The sequence below is a fragment of the Gorilla gorilla genome, chromosome X, assembly GCF_029281585.2.
Source record: "Gorilla gorilla gorilla isolate KB3781 chromosome X, NHGRI_mGorGor1-v2.1_pri, whole genome shotgun sequence".
NCBI lineage: Eukaryota > Metazoa > Chordata > Mammalia > Primates > Hominidae > Gorilla > Gorilla gorilla.
Genome location: NC_073247.2, coordinates 85,629,307 through 85,653,006, shown reverse-complemented (window position 1 = coordinate 85,653,006; position 23,700 = coordinate 85,629,307). Strand labels below are relative to the sequence as shown.

Sequence of the window (23,700 nt, the reverse complement as noted above, 5' to 3'; positions counted from 1 at the left end):
ACCGGAGGGAATCTCCTGGTCTCTGGGTTGTGAAGACCGTGGGAAAAGCGTAGTATCTGGGCCAGAATGCAATGTTCCTCACAGCACAGTCCCTGAAGGCTTTTCTTGGCTAGGAGAGGGAGTTCCTCAACCCCTTGCACTTCCCAGGTGAGGCAATGCCCCATCCTGCTTCGGCTCATACTCCATGGGCTGAACCCACTCTCAAACCAGTCCCAACGAGATGAGCCAGGTACCTCAGTTGGAAATGCAGAAATCACCTGTCTTCTGCATTGATCTTGCTGGGAGCTGCAGACTGGAGCTGTTTCTATTCAGTCATCTTGCCAGCCATCCCTCAGTGTGTTTGTTATATAATGATTTATTTTGGGTAGATATACAGTAATAAGGATGCTGGGTTTAATGGTAGCTCTGTTTTTAGTTCCTTGAGATATATTTATACTGTTTTTCACAGCAGTTGAATAAATCTACATTCCCACTAGCAGTGTATAAGCATTCCCTTTTCTTTGCATATTCACCCTGAATGGGGTGTTATTTCCACATTGCTTATGTTTGACAGTTTTGTCAAATATTAGTTGGTTGAAGGTATGTGGCTTTATTTCCATTTACTCTACTCTGTTCCTTTGATCAATGTATCTATTTTGGTAATAGTACCATGCTGTTTTAGTTTCCATAGTTTTGTAGTATAATTTGAAGTCAGGCCATGTAATGCTTCTGGATTTGTTCATTTTGCTTATAATTGCTTTGGCTATTTGGCCTCTTTTTTGGTTCCATATGAACTTTAGGATTGTTTTTTATAATTCAGTGAAAAAAATGACATTAGTAATTTGATGATCATAGCATTGAATCTGTAGATTGCTTTGGAAGATATGGTCATTTTAATCTTATTAATTCTTCCAATACATGGAATATTTATCCATTTGTTTCTCATCTACAATTTCCTTCTTTTTTTTTTTTAAGACAGAGTCTCACTCTGTCGACCAGGCTGGAGTGCAGTGGCACGATCTTCACTCACTGCAACCTCTGCCTCCTGGGTTCAAGAGATTCTCCTGCCTCAACCTTTCAAGTAGCTGGGATTACAAGTGCCTACCACCATGCCTGGCTAATTTTTGTATTTTTAGTAGAGACAGGGTTTCACCACGTTGGCCAGGCTGGTCTCAAACTCCTGACCTCAGGTGATCCACCAGCTCAAACTCCTAAAGTGTTGGGATTACAGGCGTGAGCCACTGCACCCAGCCTACAATTTCTTTTTTTTTTTTTTTGAGATGGAGTCTCACACTGTCACCCAGGCTGGTGTGCAGTGGCTTGATCTCCGCTCACTGCAAGCTCTGCCTCCCAGGTTTGCGACATTCTCCTTCCTCAGCCTCCGGAGTAGCTGGGACTACAGGCACCTGCCACCACGCCCGGACAATTTTTTTTTTTTTTGTATTTTTAGTAGAGATGGGGTTTCACCATGTTAGGTGAAACCAGGATGGTTTCAATCCCCTGACCTTGTGATCCGCCGCCTCGGTCTCCCAAAGTGCTGGGATTACAGGCGTGAGCCACCATGCCTGGCCTACAATTTCTTAATTAGGATTTTGTAGTTATCTTTTTAGAGAGCCTTCACCTTTTTAGTTAAATGTATTCCTCAGTATTTTATTTTTTGTGGCTATTGTAAATGGGATTGATTTCTTCATTTCATTCTCAGCTTGAAGATTATTGGTGTATAGAAATGCTACAAATTTTTGTACATAACTTTTTTTTTTTTTTTTAGATGGAGTCTTGCTCTGTCACCCAGGCTGGAATGCAGTGGTATGATCTCAGCTCACTACAACCTCCGCCTCCAGGATTCAAGTGATTCTCCTGCCTCAGCTTCCCAAGTAGCTGGGACTACAGGTGTCCGCCACTACCCTCGGCTAATTTTTGTATTTTTAGTAGAGGCGAGGTTTCATCATGTTGGCCAGGCTGGTCTCGAACTCCTGACCTCAAGTGATCCACTCGTCTTGGCCTCTCAAAGTGCAGCGATTACAGGCATGAGCCACCACACCCGGCCTAAGGTGGTTTCTTTTTGTTTCTTATTTATTTATTTTTTTTCAGACGGAGTCTGGCTCTGTCACCAAGGCTGGAGTACAGTGGCCCCATCGCGGCTCACTGCAACCTCTGCCTCCCAGGTTCCATCAATTCTCCTGCTTCAGCCTCCTGAGTAGCTGGGATTACAGGCATGCTCCACCATGCCCAGTTACTTTTTGTCTTCTTAGCAGAGACGGGGTTTCACTATGTTGGTCTCGAACTCTTGACCTCATGATCTGCCTGCCTTGGCCTCCCAAGGTGTTGGGATTACAGGGGTGAGCCACTGCACCCGGCCCATTACTTTTGTATTCTGCAAATTTATTGAAGTAGTTCATCAAGTCTAGAAGTCTTTTAGAGGAGTCAATTTATAGGTATAAAATAATGTCATCAACAAAGAGATACTTTGACTTCCTCTTTTCCAATTTGAATGCCATTTATTTCTTCCTCTTTCCTGATTTCTCTGGCTAGGACCTACAGAACCACGTTGAAAAAGAGTGGTGATAGTGTAGATCTTCATCTTGTTTCAGATCTTGGGGGAATTGCTTTCAAGTTTTCCCCATTGAACATAATATTGTCTGTGGGTTTATCATATATTGCTCTTATTATTTTGAAGTATGTTCCTTCAATGCTTAGTTTGTTGTGGACTTTTACCATGAAGGGATATTGGATTTTATCAAATCCTCTTTTACATCTATTGAGATGATCATATATGGTGTTTGTTCTCAGTTCTGATTATGTGGTGCATCATATTTAGTGATTTGCATATGTTGAACAGTGCTGGCATCCTTGAAACAAATCCACGGGATCATGATGAATTATCTTTTTGATGTGCTGTTGGATTTGGTTTGCTTGAATTTTGTTGAGGATTTTTGCATCTATGTTTATCATACGTATTGGCCTGTAGGTTTCTTTTTTTTTTTTTTTTGAAACGGAGTCTCGCTCTGTTGCCCAGGCTGGAGGGCAGTGCCGCAATCTCGGTTCACTGCAAGCTCCGCCTCCTGGGTTCAAGCCATTCTCCTGCCTCAGCCTCCCGAGTAGCTGTGACTACAGGCGCCTGCTACCGCGCCCGGCTCATTTTTTGTATTTTTATTAGAGACGAGGTTTCACCGTGGTCTCGATCTCCTGGCCTCGTGATCCGCCCGCCTTGGCCTCCCAAAGTGCTGGGATTACAGGCATGAACCACTGCGCCTGGCCTGTAGGTTTGTTTTTTTTACTGTGGCCTTGCCTGGCTTTAGTGTCAGGGTGACCCTGGATTCATAGAATGAATTAGGGAGGGATCTCTTCTCAAGTTGTTGATATAATTTCATTAAGATTGGTACGAGGTGTTCTTTGTATGTCTGGTAAAATTCAGCTGTGAATCCATCTAGCCTTGGGTTTTTGTTGTTGTTTTTGGAAGATTTTTTTTTTTATTACCATTTCAATTTCATTACTTGTTGTTGGTCTGTTCAGGATTTCTATTTCTTCCTGGTTCAATCTTGGGACTCTGTATGTTTCCAGGAATTTATCCATTTCCTCTAGGTTATCTAGTTTGTATGCATAGGGGTGTTCATAGTAGTTTCTGATGATCTTTTGTATTTTTGTGCTACCAGTTATAATGTCACCTTTATCATTTCTAAATTTGCTAATTTGAATCTTCTCTCCTTTTTCCATGATTAGCCTAGCTAATGGTCTCTCAATTTTTAAAATTCTTTCAAGGAATCAACCTTTCATTTCATTGATTCTGTGTATCATTCTTTTTTGGCTTCAATCTCATTTAGTTTTGCTCTGATCTTTTTCATTTATTTTCTGCCAGCTTTGATTTTGATTGGTTCTTGTTTTTCTGGTTCCTTGAGGTGTAATACTACATTGTTACTATAAGATCTTTCTAATTGTTTTATGTTTTTGTTTTTGTTTTACTTTTAAGTTCAGGGGTACATGTGCAGATTTGTCACATAGGTGAACTTGTGTTATGGGCGTTTGTTGTACAGATTATTTCATCACCCAGGTATTAAACTAGTACCCATTAGTTATTTTTCCTGAACTTTTCCCTCCTCCCACCCTTCGCCCTCTGATAGGCTCCAGTGTGTGTTGCTCCCCTCTATGTGTTTATGTGTTCTGATCATTTAGCTCCCACTTATAAGTGAGAACATGCGGAATTTTGTTTTCTGTTCCTGTGTTAGTTTGCTAAGGATAATGGCCTCTAGCTCCATTCATCTCCCTGCAAAGAACATGAGATGTATGTGCTTAATACTATAAACTTTCCTCCTATTACTGCTTTTGCTACATTGCAGAAATTTTGGTATGTTGTTTCTCTATTTTTTCATTCATTTCAAAGAACTTCTTTTTATTTCTTGTTTGTTTTTATTGTTTATCCAGGAGTCACTCTAAAAAAAGTTGTTTAGTTTCCATGTACTTGCATAATTTTGAACATTTCTCTTGGTATTGGTTTTTAATTTTATTCCACTGTGGTCTGAGAAGACGCTTGATATAAGTCTGATTTATTTGAATTTGTTGAGACTTGCTTCGTAATGAGGCATGTGGTCAATCTTAGACAATGTTACATGCACAAATGAGAAGAATGTATATTCTGAAGTCATTGGCTGAAATGCTCTGTAAATGTCTATTAGGTCCATTTGGTCTATAGTTTATGTACAGAGTTTCTTTGCTGATTTTCTTTTCTTTTTTTTTTTTTTTTTCTTATTTTTTGAGACGGAGTTTTGCTCTTGTTGCCCAGGCTGGAGTGCAATGGCGCGATCTCGGCTCACTGCAACCTCTGCCTCCTGGGTTCAAGCGATTCTCCTGCCTCAGCCTCCCATGTAGCTGGGATTACAGGCACATGCCACTATGGCCGGCTAATTTTTGTATTTTTAGTAGTGACAGGGTTTCATCATATTGGTCAGGCTGGTCTCGAACTCCAGACCTCAGGTGATGCACCCACCTCGGCCTGCCAAAGTGCTGAAATTACGGGCATGAGCCACCACACCTGGCCTTCTTTGTTGATTTTCTACCTTGATGATTTGTGTAGTGATGTTAGTGAGGTGTTGATGTCCCCCACTATTATTTTATTCCTATAAATCTGTTTTCTTAGGACTATTAGTTTTGCTTTGGGAATCTGGGTGCTCCAGTACTGGATGAATATATATTTAAAATTGTCCAATCTCCTTGCCATGCTGAAACCTTTAGTATTATATAATGCCCCTCTTTGTCTTTTATTTTTTAGTGTTCTTGTTTTAAAGTCTCTTTTACATGGTATGAGAATGGTTTTTCCTGCTTTCTTTTTTTTTTCATTTGTGTGATATCTTTTTCCATCTGTTTTTTTGTTTTGTTTTGTTTTTTTGTTTCTTTATTTTATTTTATTTTATTTTTTTGAGACAGAGTCTTGCTCTATCGCCCAGGCTGGAGTGCAGTGGCACCATCTTGGCTCACTGCAACCTCCGCCTCCCAGATTCAAGCAATTCTCTTGCCTCAGCCTCCCAAGTAGCTAGGATTACAGGCATGTGCCACCACACCTGGCTAATTTTTTTTTTTCCAAGGCAGAAGAATTTTTCTTAGTACAGAACAAAATGGAGTCTCCTATGTCTACTTCTTTCTACACAGACACAGTAACAATCTGATCTCTCTTTCTTTTCCCCACATTTCCCCCTTTTCTATTTGACAAAACCGCCATCGTCATCATGGCCCGTTCTCAATGAGCTGTTGGGTACACCTCCCAGATGGGGTGGCGGCCGGGCAGAGGGGCTCCTCACTTCCCAGATGGGGTGGCCGGGCAGAGGCGCCCCCCACCTCCCAGACGGGGCAGTGGCCGGGCGGAGGCGCCCCCCACCTCCCTCCCGGATGGGGCAGCTGGCCGGGTGGAGGGGCTCCTCACTTCCCAGATGGGGCGGCTGCCTGGCGGAGGGGCTCCTCACTTCTCAGACGGGGCGGCCGGGCAGAGACGCTCCTCACCTCCCAGACGGGGTGGCGGTCGGGCAGAGACACTCCTCAGTTCCCAGATGGGGTCGCGACCGGGCAGAGGCGCTCCTCACATACCAGATGGGGCGGCGGGGCAGAGGTGCTCCCCACATCTCAGACGATGGGAGGCCGGGCAGAGACGCTCCTCACTTCCTAGACGGGATGGCGGCTGGGAAGAGGCGCTCCTCACTTCCCAGACTGGACGGCCGGGCAGAGGGGCTCCTCACATCCCAGATGATGGGCGGCCAGGCAGAGATGCTCCTCACTTCCCAGACGGGGTGGCGGCCGGCCAGAGGCTGCAATCTCGGCACTTTGGGAGGCCAAGGCAGGCGGCTGGGAGGTGGAGGTTGTAGCGAGCCGAGATCACGCCACCGCACTCCAGCCTGGACAACATTGAGCACTGAGTGAGCGAGACTCCGTCTGCAATCCTGGCACCTCGGGAGGCCAAGGCAGGCAGATCACTCGCGGTCAGGAGCTGGAGACCAGCCCGGCCAACATGGCGAAACCCCATCTCCACCAAAAAATGCAAAAACCAGTCAGGTGTGGCGGCGCGCGCCTGCAATCCCAGGCACTCTGCTGGCTGAGGCAGGAGAATCAGGCAGGGAGGTTGCAGTGAGCCAAGATGGTGGCAGTACAGTTGAGCCTCGGCTTTCCCAACTTTGGTGGCATCAGAGGGAGACCGGGGAAAGGGAGAGGGAGAGGGAGAGGGAGAGGGACTAATTTTTGTATTTTTAGTAGAGACAGGGTTTCACCATGTTGACCAGGCTGGTCTTGAACTCCTGACCTCAGATGATCTGCCGGCCTCGGCCTCCCAAAGTGCTAGGATTACAGGGGTGAGCCACCACGCTCAGCCTAAATTTTTTTTAATTATACTTTAAGTTCTGGGGTACATGGGCAGAATGTGCAGGTTTGTTACATAGGTATACATGTGCCATGGTGGTTTGCTGCACCCATCAACCCATCATCTACATTAGGTATTTCTCCTAATGCTAGCCCTCCCCTAGCCCCTCACCCCCCAACAGGCCCTGGTGTGTGATGTTCCCCTCCTTGTGTCCATGTGTTCTCATTGTTGAACTCCCACTTATGAATGAGAACATGCGGTGTTTGGTTTTCTGTTCTTGTGATAGTTTGCTGAAAATGATGGTTTCCAGCTTCATCCATGTCCCTGCAAAGGACATGAACTTATCCTTTTTTATGGCTGCATAATATTCCATGGTGTATATGTGCCACAGTTTCTTTATCCAGTCTATCATTGATGGGCATTCGGGTTGGTTCCAAATCTTTGCTATTGTGAACAGTGCTGCAATAAACATATGTGTGCATACTATCATCAGAGTGAACAGGCAACCTACAGAATGGGAGAAAATTTTTGCAATCTATCCATCTGACAAAGGGCTAATATCCAGAATCTACAAAGAACTTAAACAAATTTACAAGAAACAAACAAACAATCCCATAAAAAAGTGGGTGAAGGAAATGAACAGACACTTCTCAAAAGAAGACATTATGCAGCCAACAAACATATGAAAAAAAGCTCATCATCACTGTTTATTAGAGAAATGCAAATCAAACACAATGAGATACCATCTCACACCAGTTAGAATGGCGCTCATTAAAAAGTCAGGAAACAACAGATTCTGGAGAGGATGTGGAGAAATAGGAATGCTTTTACAATGCTGGTGGGACTGTAAATTAGTTCAACCATTGTGGAAGACAGCGTGGCAATTCCTCAAGGATCCAGAACTAGAAATACCATTTGACCCAGCAATCCCATTACTGGGTATATACCCAAAGGATTATAAATCATTCTACTTTTTGCATCTTTTTACTTAGAGACTGAAGGTATCTTTGGCCAGCAAATGGGTCTCTTGTAGGCAGAAGATAGTTAGGTCTTGTTTTATTATCCAATTTGCCACTTTGTATATATATATATGCCACTGTGCCCGGCCCACTCTGTATATTTTAAGTGGAGCATTCGACCCTTTAAGGTTGAATTTACATTTAAGGTTAGTATTGATATATGACATTTTGTTTTTGTCATAGTGTTGTTAGTTAGTTGTTTTGGAGTTTTAATTTTTCAATTGTTTTATGAGATCTGTGAGCTTTGTGGTTATGTGTCCTTTTATGATGGTATCATCCTTTCATTTCCATGTTTAGAACTCCTTTGAACACTTCTTGTAGGACCAATCTAGAGGTGACAAATTCCTTTAGTGTTTGCTTTTCTGGGAAAGACTTGATTTCTCCTTCATTTGTGATGTTTAGTTTGGAAGGATATAAAATTCTTGCTTGTTTTTTATTCCTTAAGGAGGGTAAAAATAGGCCCACAGTGTTTTCTGGCTTATAGGAGTTCAACTGAAAAGTTGGCTGTTGGTATGATGGGTTTTCCTTTAAGGTGATTTGACTCTTCTCTAGCTGCCTTTAAGATTTTTTCTTGGGCTGGGCATGGTGGCTCATGCCTGTAATACCAGCAATTTAGGAGGCTGAGGTGGGCAGATCACGAGGTCAAGAGATTGAGACCAGCCTGGCCAACATGGCGAAACCCCATCTCTACTAAAAATACAAAAATTAACTGGGCATGGTGGTGCGTGCCTGTAATCCCAGCTACTTGGGAGGCTGAGGCAGGAGAATCGCTTGAACCCAGGAAGCAGAGGTTGCAGTGAGCCATGATTGTGCCACTGCACTCTAGCCTGGGTAACAAAGCGAGACTGTGTCTCAAAAAACAAAAACAAAACAAAAAAAAGATTTTTTTCTTTAGTGTTGGCTTTGGATAGTCAGATAACTATGTGCCTTGTTAATGTTTCCCCTTGTATAGTATTTCATAGGTGTCCTCTGAATTTCCTGCATCTGGCTGTCTACCTCCATAGAAAGGTGAAGGAAGTTTTCTTGAATTATACATAATTCCATATTTCTCAAAGGCTTTGTTTGTTTTATAAAATTACTTTTTGTTTATTTTTGTCTGACTGGGTTAATTTGAAAGACCTATCTTTTGCCAGGTGTGGTGGATCATGCCTGTACTGCCAGCACTTTGGGAGGCTGAGGCAGGAGGATCTCTTGGGTCCAGGAGTTTATGCCTAGCCTGGGCAACATTGTGAAATCCCATCCCTATAAAATTAAAAAAAAAAAAAAGACCTATCTTCTTCTTCTGCTTGGTCTAGTCTATTGTTAAAGCTTTCAATTGCATTTTGAAATTCCTTAAATGAATTTTTCATTTTTAGAAGTTCTGTTTTTTTTAAAGATATTAATATCCTCCTTCATTTTCTGGATTGCTTTCACGGTTTCATTTTGTTGATTTCCAACCTTCTCTTGGATCTCATTGAACTTCCTTGCAAAACCATGCTTTGATCTCTTTATCTGTCATTTTATCTTTAAAATGTCTTTATCTGTCTTTATCTTTAAAATGTCTTTATCTGTCTTTATCTGTCATTTTGAGTTTCCACTTTCCTTAGTGACTGTTTCTAGAGAGCTAGTGTGATCCTTTGGTGGCATTACAACATTCAGATTTTTCATGGTGACAGAATTCTTATGCTGGTTCCTTCTCATCTAGAGAGGCTGCCACTTCTTTATGAATTTATTTTCATTCAGGTGGGTTTTTTTCATATATATATGTGTATACACATCTATATATCAATACACATATATATGTGTATACACATCTATATATCTATACACATATATGTATATGTGTATACACATCTTTATATCTATACACATATATATGTGTATACACATCTATATATCTATACACATCTATATATCTATACACATATGTGTATATATGTGTATACACATATATGCACATATATACACATATACACATATATACATACATACACATATATACATACATACACATATATACATATATACACATATATACGTGTATATATACATACGTATATATGTATGTTTACATATATGTATGTATACATGTATACACATATATATATACACACACACATATATATATTTCCTCTAGAGAGTGTAACTGTAGTGTATGTTGGGTAAATTCTTTGCCTTTGGTTGTGCACTTTTGTTATTAGGTTTTACATTGGGCTGTGCAGTCAGACCTGCAGGCCAGTAAGTGGCACTAACAAAGACCCAGCTGGGGCACAAGCTGCTGTGTATGTAATCACTCCTGGCTTGCCCATAAATACCTCAATGACAAGCAAAGGCACCAGCCCTGCCTTGCCCATAAATATCCCAATGACAAGTGAAGGCACCAGCCCTGACTGGGGTGGCTGGGGGAGCTCCTAGTGAGATGCACCAAGGTCTCTGCAGGGGGTAAGGGAGCTGCACTGACTTCACACCCTAGATATGCAGGAATGTGATCTGTTTCTCCTTTACACCCCTGTCCTGGTGCTAATGACTCTCCTTTCAGATGCATTGTTTTCTATCTCCAGGCCACAGTGTAGCTGAGAGCCATGGAAATTACCTGACTCACAGTTCTCCACTGGAGTGGTTTGGGGATGGAACCTCTTCACTCAGCTCAATACAGACAGATTTATGGCTTGCCTGTTCTCTGATGGAGCAACCCTGCTGCTTCATGTAGAAAGGAGTAGGGGCTCTGCCATTTGGCCTGTGTATGTGGGTGTCAGTTGTGGTGATGTTGGCTGGTTGGGCTGGTCCAACCTCTGACCCTGGGGGTGGGGGTGGTCAGGTGTCAGCAGTGGTGGACTAGACTAGATGACGCCTCTATTCTCAGGCCCCTATATGGCCCATTGAATGTCATGTATGAGTCTGAAAGGGGCTGGACCAGGACTGTGTCAGTCAGCCCACATTTCAGGTGCTTGATGTGATTGAGAATGGTAGTCTGGTCCCTGGGTCACTGGCAGAACTCTTAGGCAGGGGCAGGGAGACGACAGGCTTATGGGGGCTGGGCTGCAGTTGAAATGGTCTGGCAAGAGCGGGGTGGCTGTGCTGTCAGACTTTCACTGGGGAGGGCAGGCCCCCTCTTCTGAGGCAGTAAAGACTGGCAGCTGTGGAGCATGCAGCCTGCTTGCACTTTCCTCCACAGAATCAGTTCTGGATTTCACTGTTGGGGCCTATGAAGGTGCCTGCTGCCCTGGCCTGTGGGCAGCAGGGGCAGAAGCAGCAGTGGCAGAGGGTGTGGAGGGCCTATCAGCGGCCTCTGGGAGTTGGCAGCCTCTGGGAGTTCACCCAAAGCCACAGCATTCAGGCAAGGGTGGGGCAGGTACATGTGGGGCCTGTTACTGAAACAGGCAAGCCTTAGCTTGCATGGAGCCATGGAAGCATGGGTTCACACTGTGTGTATTCTGCCTGCTCCTTTGCATTGTGGCTGCAGGTTGTGTCTTTCTTTTGGAAACAATATTTTATGTCTTTTTTCTGTTGTTGAGAGGATAGATCACAATAGAGAGAACAGCAGTATGGTCATAGCAGCAGTTTGTTTGGTTTCCACAGGAACATGGAGGACAGTAGGGGCAGAAACTGGTTTGAGTTACTGTTCTTATTGTAACCTCTGACCTCTTGCTGTTCCCTCTGCAGCAGGGCTATACAGAGTCTTCCAGATCTCTAACATTCCTCACTCACAACTCTGAATACTGACAGGCAAAGCAAAGGATGCAGGATTTGTCTCTGTTGTCTGACCAAGGGAACATGGGCAGAGAATCAAAGGACCCCTACTCTCACTCTGCCCATCCCAGTGTGTTGGCCCCAAAAGAATGGGGGTCCCTCAGCCATCACCTGCCAGATACCCAACTTCAGGGATAGGAGTCTGCATCCTGATGAGCTGGCTTGTAGATTGAAATCTCAGAAGCAGGGAAGGTTGAAGAGGGGTACACTCCCAGAGCCCATGGGGTTATTGCTGAGAAGATAAGCAAGGGGCACATTCCCCAGGGGTAGAGTAGAAGCCCTTAGCCTAAAATCACTGGGAACTCTGCAGAAGGGCAGGGTTGATGCGGACTTCTCAGTGGAGGCCTCCTGGAAAAAAATGATCATGAAAGGGAGTAGCTTGCCTGAAGGCAATGGCTGGGCTCACCAGCTTCTTGCTTTGAATCTCCAATTATTAATACTAAGAGACCTTCAGGATAGACTCATGTGAGGGTGAAATAAGGAAGCGAGTTTCTTGTAGAGGAGTCAAGAGGGTCCATGAGGAACTATAATGACGGTGATGCAAACCTCCCCAGGTCCTAGGATAATTGGAGATTCCTGCCCATGCTCCTACCCAAACCCATCCCTAAATCAACAAAAGGGGTTGGTCTCTCAGGGAATAAGTGGACTCCTAGAAGCAGGAGATGATGGAGGCTCATGGTGGCAGGGAGGGATCAGTGGTGACATGGCTCCACTCCTGCCTGGAAAAGTGAGTCTCCACAGTTCACTAACACAATATCATCCATGAACAAGTAGCCACAAAGACCACAGTCGACAAACACGCACATACACAGACACGTAACAGGAGCTGGGCAAGACCACAGGCTGCATGAGGGAGGCAAATGTTAGTTGCATCATTAGGTTGAAGAATGTTGTTAGAAGGGATAGGGATGGGCACAGGGAGATGCACAAGTTCTTGCCTTCTCCTGGGAAAATATCTGTTGCTAAAGTGGCCGGTTTTCTTAAGCATCGATATTTGCATCTAAAGGTTCAAGCAGCTACCTTCCAGTTCCAGAGGCTGCCTACCTGTGGGCTGCACTTCAGTTTTTTGCTTTCTGGGGCTCTTTTGCATTTGCAATGATGAAGTTTTCCACCTGAGCTTCCTCATCTCCTGGATCCTGGGGCTTCTGATTGAAACTGCACTTGCACCTGTGACTTAGAGGATGGCGGCTCGGCTGGGCACGGTGGCTCACACCTGTAATCCCAGCACTTTGGGAGGCCGAGGCAGGCAGATCACTTGAGGTCAGGAGTTCAAGACCAGCCTGGCCAACATGGTGGAACCCTGTCTCTTCTAAAAATACAAAAATTAGCGGGGCATGGTGGTGCATACCTGTAATCCCAGCTACTTGGGAGGCTGAGGCACGAGAATTGCTTGAACCCAGAAGGCAGTGATTGCAGTGTGAGATCCTGCCACTGCACTCCAGCCTGGGCAACAGAGCAAGACTCTATAGAGGCTCACAACCAGGAAGAGGACCACATCAAACACCAATCCTCCAATCCTCAGGGTCTGGTAGTTATAATGAAAAGGATCTATTTCCTTCTCCTTCTTAGCTGCACTGGCCAGGACCACCGGGACGAGCAGGCTGCATACAAAGATCAGTACCACCTCCATGGTATCTGCACAGCTGGTCCCTTCCAAAACAATCCTAGAAGGACATGCTAAGTCCTGAGGAGCCTTGGTTCTGTCTTAGGGGTGTTCAATATTGCCCCACCTCCCCATTCCCTCCCTGGCCTGCAGGCAGCAGGAGCAGAGGCAGCAGTGGCAGCAACTTGGAAGGGCCTAACAGTGACCTCTAGGATTTGGGCCCTCAGAGGAATGCCAAGATATTGCCACAGTGTTCAGGCAAGAGCAGGGCAGTTGTGCTGTGCTGGGGGACTTTCACTGAAGCAGGCATATCATGTCTGGTGGGGAGCCATGGAGGTGAGGGATCATGCAATGTGCAGCCTGACCACTCCTCTGCATCATGACTGGGGTGCACAAAAGTTTCCTCCCTCCTCATTTCTTCCCTGGCCTGTGGGTGGCAGGAGTTAAGGAAGCAGTAGCAGAGGCTACAGAGGGCCTTTAGATGGCTTCTGGGAGCTGGGGGCCTTTGGGAGTTGAACTGTGCCTGCAATGTTAAGGTGGGGGCAGGGTTGGTTTGTTGGTGTTCTGCCCCAAAAGCAGGCAAGCCCTGTTTGGCAGGGTGCAGCAGAGGTGGGAGCCATATGGTTTGTCATGTACCCATTCCTTCTTACCATGGCCATGGTATCTCTCCTAGGAGCATGTGAAAATGCCTGACCTCCCTCCTTGGCAGGGCAGCAGCACCTGGCTCAGGGCTGCTTGGGGACCAAAAGTCTGTTGAATTCCACGTGGGCTTGAGTGGTACCTCTGCTCAGTCTCCAGGTGGCTCCCTGTGTTAGTCTGGAGACCTAAGGGGAGTCAAGGGGGCTCTTCCATGACTTGGATTGTAATGGTCCGTGTTGGAGATGTGGAACCCCTTGAATCTCTCACTCACTCACCTGTCTCCCATGTTAGGAAGCCTCTCCTAGCTCCACACCCATCCTGGCTAAGCACAGTGCCTAGCTTCATTCTCCTGTGTTCTCCATGGTTCCTATTGTTTCTCTGGTGAATTTCAGCATGCTCTCTTACATGATCCACTTGAAATGTTAGTATTTACTCACTATTTTAACTCCTCTCCATGAGAGAGGTGCCCACTAGCTGCTTCTAGTCAGCCATCTTGAACCAGAACCTGATTTTCATCTTAATTTCTTTGTTGATGCAATGGTTATTCAGGAGCATTGTGTTTGATTTACATGTATTTGTATAGTTTCCAAAGTTCCTCCTGGTATTGATTTCTAGTTTTATTCCATTGTGGTCTAAGAAGATACCCAATATGATTTCGATTTTTAAAAAATTTGTGGAGTCTTGCTTTGTGGCCTACCATATGGTCTATCCTAGAGGATGTTTTATGTACCGATGAAAATAATATATATTCTGCAGTTGCTAGATAGAATGTTTTGTAAACATCTGTTAGGTCAATTTGGTATACAGTGCAGTTGAAATCCAATGCTTCTTTGTTGATATTCTGTTTAGATAATCTGTCTAATGTTGAGAATGGATTGTTTAATTTCCCCACTATTATTGTATTACAGTCTCTTTATATCTAGTAATATTTTATTTATTTATTTATTTATTTATTTATTTATTTTGAGACAGAGTTTCACTCTTGTCACCCAGGCTGGAGTGCAGTGGCGCGATCTTGGCTCACCACAACCTCTGCCTCCTGGGTTCAAGCGATTCTCCTGCCTCAGCCTCCCGAGTAGCTGGGATTACAGGCATGCATCACCACCCTGGCTAATTTTGCATTTTTTAGTAGAGACGGGGTTTCTCCATGTCAGGCTGGTCGTGAACTCCCGACCTCAGGTGATCCACCCACCTCGGCCTCCCAAAGTGCTGGGATTACAGGCGTAAGCCACCACGTCCGGCCAATATTTGATGTGTGAATCTTGGTGCTCTAGTGTTAGGTGCATATATATTTACAATTATTATATCCTCTTGCTGGATGGATCCCTTTGTTATTATATAATAACAATAAGACAGGGTGCCCAGGCTGGAATGCAGTGATGTGATCATGGCTCACTGCAGCTTTGAACTCCTGGGCATAAATGATCGGTACCTTAGCCTCCTGAGTAGCACATGCCACCACATCTGGCTAATTTTTTAATATTTATCTTGTCAACACAGGGTCTCACTATTTTGCTCAGGTTTGTCTCAAACTCCTGGCCTCAAGTGATCCTCCCACCTTGGCCTCCGAAACTGCTGCGATTACATGTATGAGCCTCCATGCCTGGCCTGTTCTTGACTTAAAGTCTGTCTTATCTGATATAAATATAGCTACTTCTGCTTGCTTTGGGTTTCAATTTGTGTGAAATATTTTTTTCCATCTCTTTTAGTCCATATGCGTCTTTACTGGTCAAGTAGAGAATTTAATCCATTTACATTCAAGGTTATTTATTTATTTATTTTTTTGAGACGGAGTTTTGCTCTTGTTGCCCAGGCTGGAGTGCAATGGCGTGATCTTGGCTCACTGCAACCTCCGCCTACCAGGTTCAAGCGATTCTCCTGCCTCAGCCTCCTGAGTAGCTGGGATTACAGGCATGTGCCACCATGCCTGGCTAATTTTTTGTATTTTTAGTAGAGATGGGGTTTCTCCATGTTGGTCAGGCTAGTCTTGAACTCCCGACCTCAGGTGATCGGCCCACCTCAGCCTCCTAAAGTGCTGGCATTACAGGCGTGAGCCACCGCACCCAGCCTCAAAGTTATTTTTGATGCTTGAGGTTTTGTTCCTGTCATACTGTCAATTGTTTTCTGGTTGTTTATATATTCTTTGTTCCTTAGGTTTTCTCCTATTGCTTATTGTTGGGGTTTGGTGGATTTCTGTAATGGTAAAATTTGAGGTTTTCTTCTTCCTTCTTTGTGTGATGATTGCTTTACCAGTGAGTTTTATCCTTTCATGTTTTTATGATGGCAAATGTCTTCTTTTTTTTTCTCTAGGTTTAGAACTTCCTGACAATTACTTTTAAGGTTGATCTAGTGGTTAACAAGTTTCCTCAGAGATTGCTTATTTGGGACAGGCTTTGCAGATAACATTTTGATGACATCTACCTTTCTCCAGGAACACAGGTATGCCATTAGAGTAATGACATCCTTTTTCAAGGAGATTCATCTGACACACTCAATAAGTACATATAAGTCCAATGTCTTTTTTTACTTATAAATTAAAATTAACCATCACTCCTGTTAGTGCTTTCAAAAAACTTGTTCACAGCAACCTTTTTCATGCCTCCTGGAGTCTCTGGACCACTCATGATAGTCATTAGTTACTTCAGGGCTTCCAATGCAAGAAATTCTCATGCTATGCACCATTAAAATAACACATGGCTGGCTAACTGGGTTGTCCTAGAAATAAAGGCTTTCACTGGGTGCGGTGGCTCACGCCCATAATTCCAGCACTTTGGGAGGCCGAAGCAGGCAGATTACTTGAGGTCAGGAGTTCGAGACCACCCTGGCCATCATGGTGAAACCCCATCTCTACTAAAAATACAAAAATCAGCCGGGCGTGGTGGTGTACACCTGTAGTCCCAGCAACTTGGGTGACTGAGGCACGAGAATCACTTGAACCCAGGAGGCAGGGGTTGCAATGAGCCAAGATTGAGCCACCGAACTCCAGCCTGCGTGGCAGAGCAAGAATGTCTCAAAAAAATAAAATAAAATAAATAATAGCTGGGCACAGTGGCTCACGCCTGTAATCCCAGCACTTTGGGAGGCTGAGGCGGGCAGATCACGTGAGGTCGGGAGTTCGAGACCAGCCAGACCAACATGAAGAAACCCCGTCTCTTCTAAAAGAATACAAAATTAGCTGGGTGTGGTGGCGCATGCCTGTAATCCCAGCTACTCGGGAGGCTGAGGCAGGAGAATCGCTTGAACCTGGGAGGCGGAGGTTGCGGTGAGCCAAGATCATGCCATTGCACTCCAGCCTGGGCAACAAGAGTGAAACTCAGTATCAAATAAATAAATAAATAAAATAAAATAAAAAAATAAAACAAATAGAGGCTGTCATAGACCCTGAGCCTGTGACCCTGTGATCTTCCATACCCAGCTATCCATTATCCTTTGGGTCATGGAGTGAGCACCTCACAAGCTCTGCCTGGCTACTGAGGCCTCCTTGAGACAGAATTGAGCCAAACCTGGGCCTTCTGGTATATTCCACCTGCAGAAAGGGGTGGCTTCTCCTGTCCTTTGTCCCTTGACAAATTCCAGGGTGCTAAAGGATGTTATTCCTCTCCCAGACTTCTGGAGTACCTAGGAACTCAGGATAAACTGAATGAACAGCAATGGGAGTTCAGACACTGCAAACAGCACTTCTAACTATCATACATGACACAGCTTAATGGAATGTTATTTTTTCTATCCCTTAGCCTGGATGTCCCTAATGAAGGACCAGGCCTAAGGGACAACACACTTAGCCAAATTTCAAGCAGTCATCTTAGTCATGCCCTAATCAACAAATGATCTCATCTTCATATTTATTATAAATTATTAGGCCCTTCAATAATTGTTCCCTTCAAAGTTCAACTCTGGAAACCTCTTGCTGCACAAACACTCAAAATACAAATCAAAATCACCTATCTCCACCTATACTAAGGCCAAAATGCAAGACCTTGCCAGGACACTCCTTTCTCCCTTCAGAATTACAGACGTTACTAATAATAACGAAAACACAAATTTTACTCATTATACTATACCATGCTGGGCTCTTGGAAAAGGCATTAAACACTCAATAAAACTTTTATGCCCCGATTGATTCCAAATAACTGATTTAATTGGGAGACACAATGATATCTTCAAACAATTTCTTTTTTCTTCTTCTTTTTTTTTTTTTTGAGATGGAGTTTCATTCTTGTTACCCAGGCTGGAGTGCAATGGCATGATCTTGGCTCACTGCAACCTCCGCCTCCAGGGTTCAAGTGATTTTCCTGCCTCAGCCTCCTGAGTGGCTGGGATTACAGGCACCCACCACCATGCCTGGCTAATTTTTTACATTTTTAGTAGAGGCAGACTTTCACCAAGTTGGCCAGGCTGGTCTCAAACTCCTGACCTTAGGTGATCTGCCCGCCTCAGCCTCCCAAAGTGCTGGGATTACAGGCATGAGCCACTGCACCTGGAACAATTTCTTTTCAAATTCCAGTCCAACAAATACACTCCTAAAGCTCTCTAATTTGCCCCAGGCCTTAATCTATTTTTTGAAATAATTTTTTGATCTTACTCCCATCCCATAAAGGCTGGAGACCAGATCAAAGACACTTACTCTCCTCAGATTCATTAACCATAGCTTTTCCCATAGACCAGACAGCTTCTCATATGATAGGGTACCATTTGAACCTAAATTTCCACCCAAAACAAAACTCTATCAGGTGCAACTGCATTCTATTCTGTTGATCGTTGGTCTTCTTACCAGTGGTTTGGGTGCTTTAATTGGTTTATAACCAGAGGCCCAAACCCTCCAGTAGTTGATTGTTTCAAGTAAACATGAAAAATGCTGAGGCCCACATCTACTTGAGTGGGTACCCACTTGTAAAGGATACCCAGTCCCATATCCTAGATGACATTGTCTTGGCCCAAAATCTCGCCTATGGAGATGACATAGCTTCAGAGGATATTGCCCCAACTCAAAACTTTACTGCTGGGTATGACATTGCCTCAGACAATATCACCCAACCCAAGACGTTGGTGTTGGGAATGACTCTGCCTCTGTGCTGCAGAGGACATCCCCACTTGCACTAAATCTGCACTCTAGTGATGTCCATGGACTGCTTCTCCTAAGACACAAATGGACACAGGACTTTTTTTGCTTAGCCCATGATTCTGGTACGTTTCTTGCTCTCTGTTACCCTCACACTCCCATACCTACAAGGGACTCTGATACATGTTACTAAAATTAATGGAGATTAGTACTTTCCCCAGGAAACACCAGCCCCCATATTCATCAACCCCTTGACACCCTAGGGGAGGACTACCCACTCCCTGATGTCTTTTTCTACTATGACCCCCAGCTTTCCACCACAGTTTCTCACCTTGTGAATATAACAACCACAACCTCTCTTTCTCTTTAAAGTTAATATATCGTCACCATTCAACCACAGCTGCTTTAGACTTAAAATATAATGCTGAGGCACCAATGGGTGGATTGTAGAAAATTCTTAAAATTTTATGTTGCCTCAATATCCATTTTGAATACAATTTTATTTTAATATTATTATTATTTTTTGAGACGGAGTCTCACTCTGTCACCCAGTCTGGACTGCAGTGGTGCAGTCTCGGCTCACTGCAGCTTCTGCCTCCTGGGTTCAAGCGATTCTCCTGCCTCAGCCTCTTGATTAGCTGGGACTACAGGCGTGCGCCACCACACCTGACTAATTTTTGTGTTTTTAGTAGAGATGGGGTTTCATCATGTTGACCAGGCTGGTCTTGAAATACTGACCTCAGGTGATCCGCCTGTCTCGGTCTTCCAAAGTGCTGGGATTACAGGTGTGAGCCACCATGCCTGGCCACCTGACCAGAATCTAAGTAAAAATCTTTGAACTTGTTTCCTATTGTGGTACATATTGATTTTTTACCTTCCACCTGAAGAGCTGCTCCAGGCTGAGTTTTGCCCAGAATGCTGGTGAGAAAATCATGTCTGGCTCCCAGTGGCAGAGTGATGGCAAGCATGGCATAAATTGGACACAAGTCAGACAAAAGTCACAGTGATCTGGTCTCTGCCAGTATAAACAAGTTTCCTGTGTGAGGGCACTCTCCTGGTTACAGGTCAGACAGCTAGGCATTAGGCTGTCAACCAGGTAAAAGAAGTATCCCATGAAAGGCACGCTGTAAACACCCATGTCTAACTCCCTTTCATGTTCCCCTAGGTCAAGGTTGCTAGCCACTCTAGTACTGGAACCTTAATTTGACTGGGGGGTCTCAAAACAACGTCCTATGTTTCCTTATTGATTTACTTTCTATAGAATGTGTTCATTGTTGAAAGTGAGTTATTGAAGTTCCCTACTTTTATTATATTATAGTTTGTCTCTCTCTTCAGATCTATTAACATTTGCTTTATATATTTAAGTGCTCCAATGTTAGGTGCGTGTGTGTGTGTGTATATACATATATATATATACACACACATATACATATACACATATATACATATACACACACATACATATATACATATACACATATACACATATATACATATACATATATACATATATACACATATACATATACATATATACATATATACACATATACATATATACACACATATATATACACACACACATATATATATGTACTTTTTTTTTTCGAGACTGAGTCTCGCTCTGTCATCCAGGCTGGAGTGTGGTGGTGAGATCTCGCCTCACTGCAAATTTTGCCTCCTAGGTTCAAGCAATTCTCCTGTCTTACCCTTCCAAGTAGCTGAGATTACAGGTGTGAACCACCACACCTGGCTAATTTTTGTATTTTTGGTAGAGATGGGGTTTCACCATGTTGTCCAGGCTAGTCTCGAACTCTTGACCTCAAGTGATCTGCCTGCCCTGGCCTCCCAAAGTGCTGGAATTAGAGGCATGAGCCACCATGCCCGGCTGGTACATGTACATTTATATTTGTTATATCTTTTTAATGAACTGACCCCTTTATCATTATAGTGTGATCTCCCTTGTCTCTTTTTATGGTTTTTGACTTAAAGTCTATTTTGCCTAATATAAATACAATGTGCTCCGCTCTCTTTTGATTCCATCTGCATAGAATATCTTTTTCCATCCCTTTACTTTGTGTGTTTTCCTACAGGTGAAGTGCATTTGCTGTAGGTAGCCTACAGCTGAGGCTTTTTTTTTTTTTTTTTTTTTTTTGGCTATAAAAAAACTCATTCAGCCACTCTTTCTTTTGACTGGAGAATTTAATCCAATTACAGTAAGGTAATTATTCACAGGTAAGGACTTACTACTACCATTTTGTTAGTTATTTTCTGGTTATTTTGTAGATCTTTTGTTTCTTTCTTCCTGTCTTTTCTTCCTTTGTAATTATATGATTTTATCTATTAGCATGCTTTCATTCCTATTTATTTATTTATTTATTTATTTTTTGAGACAGGGTCTTACTCTGTTTTCCAGGCTGGAGTGCAGTGGCATGCTCATGGCACACCGCAGTCTCCACCTCTTGGGCTCAAGTGATTCTCCCACCTCAGCCTCCTGAGTAGCCAGGACTACAGGTATGCACTACAAAACCTGGCTAATTTTTAAAAAAATTTCTGTAGAGATGGGGTCTTACTGTGTTGCCCAGGCTGGTTTCAAACTCCTGGCATCAAGGAATACTCCCACCTCAGCCTCCCAAAGTGCTAGGATTAGAGATGTGAGCCACCATGTCTGACTCATTTCTTACTTTTTATATTTTGTGTATCTACTATAGGTTTTTGCTTTGTCCTTACCATGAGGCTTACATAAGGCTTCTTATAGTTATAATAGTCTATTTTATGCTGATAACAGCTTATCTTAGATACATAAAAATACTCTACGTTTGCCAGGTGCGGTGACTCACACCCGTAATCCTAGCACTTTGGGAGGCCGAGACAGGCGGATCACTTGAGGTCAGGTTCCAGACCAGCCTGGCCAACATGGTGAAACTCCATCTCTACCAAAAAATACAAAAACAATTAACTGGTCATGGTGGCATGTGCCTGTAATCCCAGCTACTCAGGAGGCTGAGGCATGACAGTTGCTTGAACCCAGGAGGTGGAGGTTGCAGTGAGCTGAGATTTTACCACTGCACTCCAGCCTGGGTGACAGAGTGAGACCTTGTCTCAAAAAAAAACACATAAAAACAAAAAAAAACAAAAACTTTACATTTTATTCTGTTCCCTCCCTCATTTAAAATTTTTGATGTCACAATTTACATATATTTATATTGCGTATCCCTTAACAAATTATTGTAGCTATTATTATTTTTATTATTTTTCAGAAACAGTCTCACTGTCACCCAGGCTGCAGTGCAGTGGTGCCATCATGGCTCACTGCAGACTCTACCTGTTGAATTCAAGCAATCCTCCCACCTCAGCCTCCCAAGTAGCTAGGACCACAGGCATGTGCCACCATTCCATCTAATTTTTTAAAAATTTTCTTGTAGAGACAAGGTGTCTTTATGTTGCCCAGGCTGGTCTTGAACTCCTGAGCTCAAGCGAGCCTCCCACCTCAGCCTCCCAAGGTGCTACTATTATTTTAATAGCTTTGTCTTATAACCTTCATACTAAAAATAAAAATGATTCACAAACCACCACCATTACACTATTAGAGCATTTGACCTTTCACTTATTTTTGTTTTGTTTTGTTTTGTTTTGTTTTTGAGATGGAGTCTCACTCTGTTGCCCAGGCTGGAGTGCAGCAGCACAATCTTGACTCACTGCAGCCTCCGCCTCCTGGGTTCAAGCAATTCTCTTGCCTCAGCATCCCGAGTAGCTGGGATTACAGGAGTGTGCCACCATGCCTGGCTGATTTTTTGTACTTTTAGTAGAGACGGGGTTTCATCATGTTGGCCAGGCTGGTCTGGAACTCCTGACCTCTAGTGATCTGCCCGCCTTGGCCTCCTAAAGTGCTGAGATTACAGGTGTGAGCCACCGTGCCCAACCTCATCTTTATTTCTAAAGGACAGCTTTTCCAAGTACAGTATTGCTGGTTGGCAGTTTTCTTCCTGCACTTTGAATATCTCATCCAAGTTTCTTCTGGCCTGTAAGGTCTCTGCTGAGAAATCTCCTGCTAGCCTTATTGGAAAAACCATTATATATTATTTGGTTCTTTTTTCCTGCTGCTTTTATAATTTTTTCTTTGTTTTTGATTTTTGACAGTTTCATTATAATATGTAATATGTTTTGATGTAGTCTTATTACATTCAGATTGAATCTGATTGGAAACTTTTGACCTTCCTGTATTTGGATATTTACATCTTTCTCCAAATTTGAATTTTTTTTCTGCCATTATTTCTTTAAATAAGCTTTCTTCCCCTTTGTTCTTCTCTTTCTCTTTTTTTTTTTTTTCATTTGAGACACAATTTTGCTTTTGTCGCTCAGGCTGGAGTGCAATGGCGCGATCTTGGCTCACTGCAACCTCCACCTCCTGGGTTCAAGCGATTCTCCTGCCTCAGCCTCCCAAGTAGCTGGGATTATAGGCACCTGCCACCACACCCAGCTAATTTTTGTATTTTTAGTAGAGACGGGGTTTCACCATGTTGGCCAGGCTGGTCTTGAACTCCTGGCCTCGGGTGATCCACCCACCTCGGCTTCCCAAAGTGCTGGGATTACAGGTGTGAGCCACTGCGCCCAGCCTGTTCTTCTCTTTAATGAACTTCCATAACTTGAATATTTGTTCTTTTGATGTTATCTCATAAATGAAGTAAGCTTTCTTCATTCCTTTTCTTCTTTAGCCTCTGATGATATATTTTCAAATTGCTAGTCTTATGAGTTCACAGATTTCCTCTTCATTTCATTCCTTTTACTTTTCAGCTTCAGAATTTCTGTTTGATTTTTTTAAAAATTAATTTCAATC

The 23,700-nt window shown here is 43.5% G+C and overlaps 1 protein-coding gene across 1 annotated transcript; it reads right to left on the bottom strand.

The window, feature by feature from the left end:
• Positions 1–12,620: 12,620 nt before the first annotated feature.
• On the bottom strand, positions 12,621–13,192 carry LOC101129326 (putative FXYD domain-containing ion transport regulator 8). The gene is made up of 2 exons (XM_004064405.3): positions 13,040–13,192; positions 12,621–12,755 (listed from the first exon to the last, which is right to left on the bottom strand). Exons 1-2 carry the CDS (start codon positions 13,190–13,192, stop codon positions 12,621–12,623), a joined length of 288 nt encoding a protein of 95 aa, XP_004064453.1.
• Between the last annotated feature and the right edge of the window lie 10,508 nt (positions 13,193–23,700).